The sequence below is a fragment of the Coenobita brevimanus genome, chromosome 24 (assembly GCF_032717465.1).
Source record: "Coenobita brevimanus isolate Jiangsu-jjx chromosome 24, ASM3271746v2, whole genome shotgun sequence".
In the NCBI taxonomy this organism is placed as follows: domain Eukaryota; kingdom Metazoa; phylum Arthropoda; class Malacostraca; order Decapoda; family Coenobitidae; genus Coenobita; species Coenobita brevimanus.
In genome coordinates this window covers 50,592,938-50,598,476 of record NC_136977.1, presented here as the reverse complement: position 1 = coordinate 50,598,476, position 5,539 = coordinate 50,592,938, and the positions used below count along the sequence as shown (strand labels likewise).

General features: G+C 45.5%; 1 protein-coding gene across 1 annotated transcript; it reads left to right on the top strand.

Annotated features, from left to right (window-relative positions):
- Nucleotides 1-4,170: 4,170 nt before the first annotated feature.
- On the top strand, nt 4,171-5,100 carry LOC145393376 (uncharacterized). The gene has a single exon (XM_080267474.1). The coding sequence runs from the start codon at nt 4,171-4,173 to the stop codon at nt 5,098-5,100; it is 930 nt and encodes a 309-aa protein (XP_080123600.1).
- Nucleotides 5,101-5,539: the final 439 nt, after the last annotated feature.

The following is a 5,539-nucleotide window of genomic DNA, read 5'->3' as shown; positions in this document are numbered from 1 at the left end:
GCAGTGATAAGAAACAGGGAAGTGAGCATGGAAGTGAAAAAGTTACTACATGACAGTATTGTGATACCAACTCTAACGTACGGAAGTGAAGCTTGGACGTTGTTGGAAGGACACAAGTCAAGAGTGAGAGCAGTGGAAATGAGTTATTTAAGAGGAGCCTGTGGAGTCACATGGAGAGACAGGCTGACGAATAAGGATATAAAGGAGCGTTGTGGTGTTGATGTGGATGTGATAGGAAGCGTTATGAGGAACACACTGAGGTGGTTTGGCCATGTGGAGAGGATGGAGGGTGAAAACTGACGAAGAGAGTGTATGTGAGTGAGGTGGAGGGGGGAAGAGGGAGGGGGAGGCCGAGGATGAGATGGAGGGATGGGGTGGAGAGGTATATGAGAGAGGAGGGTGTGAGTTGGGAGCAGGGCAGTGAAATGGCGGGGGACAGGGCGACGTGGAGGCGATTTGTTTGTGGCCACCCCAAACGGGATTGAGGCGTTTGGCAATAGATAGATAGATAGATAGAAAATTCCGAAGTGTGAGTCACCTACTGGACGGGGTAATAATGAAACCTTAGGTCAGCTGTGCCGAGAGTGAGGTGGGGGAGGGGAGAGGGAGGGGAAAACAGGACACGCACGCACGCATGTACACACACACACACACACACACACACACACACACACACACACACACACACGGAGAAAGAGAAGAAAGAATAAACAGAATAAAGAGAAAATTGGAGAAAAGAATGAAAAAGCGGAGAGAGAGAGAGAGAGAGAGAGAGAGAGAGAGAGAGAGAGGGGGGTTGTTGTTGTAACGATGCTTAGGGTCAACGATCATCGAAAGTCTTAACCCTTTAGATACGGTGACATTCTCTCTCTCTCTCTCTCTCTCTCCCCCTCTCTCCCCCTCTCCCCCTCTCCCCCTCTCTCTCCCTCTCTCCCCCTCTCTCCCCCTCTCTCCCCCCTCTCCCCCCCTCTCTCCCCCTCTCTCTCTCTCTCTCTCTCTCTCTCTCTCTCTCCCCCCCTCTCTCCCCCCCCTCTCTCTCTCTCTCTCTCTCTCTCTCTCGCCTTCAGTTCGAGAAATCTCTCCTAAACAGAGTCTCGAGGTAGCAAGAATAAATCAACAGAAGATAAGTGTTAAGCGCTGCAATACGTGGCTGCATTCATTATTTATATATTGCAATCTCAGACGGATTTATGCAGCTTGGAACAGATTTTCCGAATTGGTAGGGGGTTAGACAGGGCCTTATTAACCCCTTCACGTCAGATTAATATTAACCAAGATGTATAAAATCGTCTGACAGTAATGAGAATACATTTTATAAGACTCAGTATTTTTCAGAGAAGTGAATAGTAAAAATGAACAGACTTGGAAGAACTCGTGCCGGGATTAAAAAAAAAAAAAAAATCAACCCGAGTACGTCGTTTTCAATTATCGGTACATTTTTGCCATCTCCTGACGATTTATTGATTTATTTTTGGATATACGTTTCGAGATGGAGAGGTTTTATACAGCATTCATTAGCGCTTTTACCACTAGGGGCTCTCCCACAGTAAATAAATAAAATGAATATAAAATCGTCTGGTAGATGAAAGAATCAATTATAGAAATACGTCATGGTGTTGATGCGCCTCATCCCTTCAATGCGATGACGTATTTTCCGGCTCCTTATCGTTAGGCAGATTAATTTAACGTAGGAAAGACCTCAAGTAATAAAGGGGTTGATTTAAGGCTAGATCGAATCCCTCCTGTTCGAAAAATCTCAAAATATCTTTAAATATCGTCTGGTGGTAGCAAGAATAAACCTTTAAAAATAACCTAAATTTTTCTGATTCATCCGACAGACAAAATTAAGTACATGATTAGTCGAGTTTACTTATTAGGCTACCCTGCAGAACAAAGCAGTCTCTCCCAAATTAAATAGAACAGTTTTTAGGTAGCAAGAAAAACATCAGTAGAAAACATTACTGTGCTGTGTTAAGCCATAAAGGTTGATAAAGCCTGAACAGTCTCGTGCCGCGATGAGAAAATTAACCGCATGATTAACCAAGTATACGTAAATACCCGTTTTTGTCTTGATTATTTCAGAAACCTTGGGCGGGTCGTAAACTGAAATGAGAGTCAATTTTATTCATTAGATTTGTGCATCATATTCTCACCGCAAGCGACGTGGCTGCATCCGCTCTAAAACTGGTCTGCGGAAAGGGGAATTCTTGTATTTACCGTATTTACTCGTAATTATATTCTCATTGGTATTGATTGTTATCATCATTGTCATTATTACTTATATCACCATCGTCATTGTCAGCGTCTTCATCATCGTCGTCGTCGTCATCATCATCATCATCATCATCATCATCATCATCATCATCGTCATCATCATCATCATCATCATCAACATCATCATCACCATCATCATCATCATCATCATCATCATTACCCACTTTTCCATATCAGAATTTTCCTTGGTAGATGTGGCCATATACTTTACTCTTTAACCAGAACAACCTTTGGCACAGAGATGCTTTTCATGAGTCACACCTGGCTCACGAATGGCACCTGCTCGTCGTGTGATAAGTGTTGAGAGAGGGAGGGAAAGTGTTAGGAAAATTTGCGTTATAGTCAAGGATGAAAATTGGTCAAATATTTCAGTTTTACATCTAGCTTTCCTCGGCTGGCTAATATTCCTGAGCTGAGAAAGGCATGGTATGTTTCTCTGTCCATAGATGATACTTTTTAATAATGTCATCTTGGACGCTGATGGATATGCCTGAAATGTGAAATAGATGCAGTGTTTTGCCTTTGACTCTATATGATTCGCTTCCAGTATACAGAGGCGATTACACGAATATTTGAGTGTGTGGGGGAGTGTGGTGTGCTGTTAGATAAAGTGGATCGTTGCAGAGGAAAGGCAGACGCCAATGGAGTTTCACTCCTTTCAGGATGTAGCGTCGGGCATGGGCGGCCTGCAAGTACCACATGATTAATTTAACTTTAATATTGCATTTGAAGTATCTTTTGTAATTACTTGTATCTTGATAAAATGACAGTGCTTGCAAAACTGACAGACGAGAGAGAATTAACCCATAAGAACATACGAAAAGAGATTGATTGCTGTAGGTGGGTTGGGCCATGCTAGGTCATGCTACTCGCCACTGAGAGTTCTCCCGAGGTCTAGAAGTTAAGAAACTATCTCGATTACTGTGCCATGTTTAGAATCAAACTGGGAAGGAAGAGATATTGAATTTCCCAGGCAAGTTCACGAGATTACGACCGTGTAACAATGCAACCGCTGCAACAAAAACGATACAAGATCGAAAAAATTGAAGAGACAGTAAATGACCCCACAAATTCTGGAAGATTATCAAGCAGAGTGCATAAGTGGAAGGCTAAACACCGGGAGAAACAGCTCATCAGGGAAGAGGTAAAGAAGTGGCACACTGGAGAGAGGGAAGGGTGGAGATGTGAGATGGGAAGCTGGTGGTGTCAGGTGTGGGCGGTCAGTGTGGTGGAAGAGCTGGTAGAGCGAGGGTGCAGCGAGGGTGCACGCTCTCCTCCTTCCCCATCCGACCTCATCACACTTGGACACTGCTTTAACCCCGTCTGCTGTTGGATAAATTTTTGAACTGTTGGTGCTTATGTCTGGTATATACCTCTGAATTTGAGCGCATCTAACGTTGAATTCTACACTTACTCATATAGTGCTGATTTAGTACCGAATTTTAGACTCACAAAAGCGCACGTGGCTAAGCACATTTTATATTTCTCTGTCGACTCTGAGCGCATGTGATATTTACTTAGTGCATCCAGCAATTATTTCTGAACTCTTTGCCACATGACCATTAAAGTTTTCTGCACCTTATCATCCCCTTTATCAAATTAATGCGGTGCAAGGGGATGGGGTAGCCACTTGGATGTGAAGCACGTATTTTCTCCATCATGACCTTATGAGGGACGCAGATTTCTTTAAAAGAATAGAATGTGCAGAAAAAGAATAAATTTCTCCATAAACTAAAGTGTTGTTTACTTTAAAGGTACAGATAGCAACTGCGTGTAAAGACTGTGAGATACTAGTTGAGTTTAAAGACAAGTGACACACCAGTAGAGTTTTAAGATAGTGAGATACCATTAATGATATACCGATAAGGAGACCGGTGAAGGAGCAGCAACGTAACAATGATTCCGTCAAAGAGGCCACGGATGGAGTGCCTAGACGGAGGTACAACCACCTTGCTGGCTGGTGATGCAGTGGACAGTAACAACAACCGAAGTGACACCTGTGGATCGACTTATGGTGACAGGAAGAGCGACCATTACGACAGCAAAGACCACGTCACCACACTCCACGAAAGAGACCACCTCAACGGCAGTCATCACCAGAGCTATCTTCACGACAGCAAACACCAAGACAGGGATCACCAGGACAGCAAATATCAAGGTCAGGGTCGGGTGGGCGTAGGCTGTAGGCGGCCAAGGGTGTGTGCGGTCAAGTACCAACTGAGACCCAGGTCACTGAAGTCACGCTACTTGTGTGACCCTGAGTGGAGCCTGCAGGATCCCCTGGATCATAAGCCGCGTACACCCCCGCTGTCAAGGTACCGCAGGAAGACTGCCAACGCCCGCGAGAGATGCCGTATGCGGCAGATCAACAATGCCTTCGAGAGTCTGCGTGGCGTGCTGCCCTGGTGGGTGTGCCGACGCCGGGCGGCCACCGATATGACTAAAATCGCCACTCTGAGGCTGGCCTCAGCCTATATCAGGTCCCTGCAGGACCTGCTGGACGGTAACGCTCCTCAAGACACCTGCGCCTGGGTCCTCTCCAGCATCTTTGGTGAGGAACACGAGCCCCAGCAACCAGAAGTCACCCTCGTCGATGCAGATGGCGTCCCCAGAAAAGCGCAGCCGCTGCAGCAGCAGCAGCAGATGTCCCAGGACACGGACCTGTTCACTCTGCTGTGCGGGACCGGGGAGGCCACACCGCTAAACGACCTAGACACGTTTTCTGCGGGCCCGTCAGACTCGCACACTGACCCTGTTAAGCTGTTCATCAACTGTGACCTGGACATCCCATGGCAGCAGCAGCAACAACAAACGCTCGTCACTTGACACCCCGTTACATACTACACACGCACACGCACACACACACACGCGCACAAGCAGATTCGAACCGTGTTTTATCACATAGTGGTTAGGTGGAGAGAAATTATCAAGACTCTGATGTACTGGTTATGACAAAGACAGTGAAGTAGGAGGACAGTACCTGATAATGTACATTTCTCAGCTGTGATACTGGTCCATACATTATTCTTATCATCATCAACATCACCGTCATTAGCCTGTTTCCCACTAATTAATGAGTTAGAATACAGAAATAGAAATCATGAATACAGCCGCGTTCATAAGTAGGGATACATATCTGCTCGTGTTATCAATTGTAGTGTCCACTGCTGGTGAGATACGGAACAATTTCAGTCACTGCCTGGTGCACTGATTATCATTGCACCAGGCAGGAGGGGAAACAGTGGACAATGAACCTACATTAGAC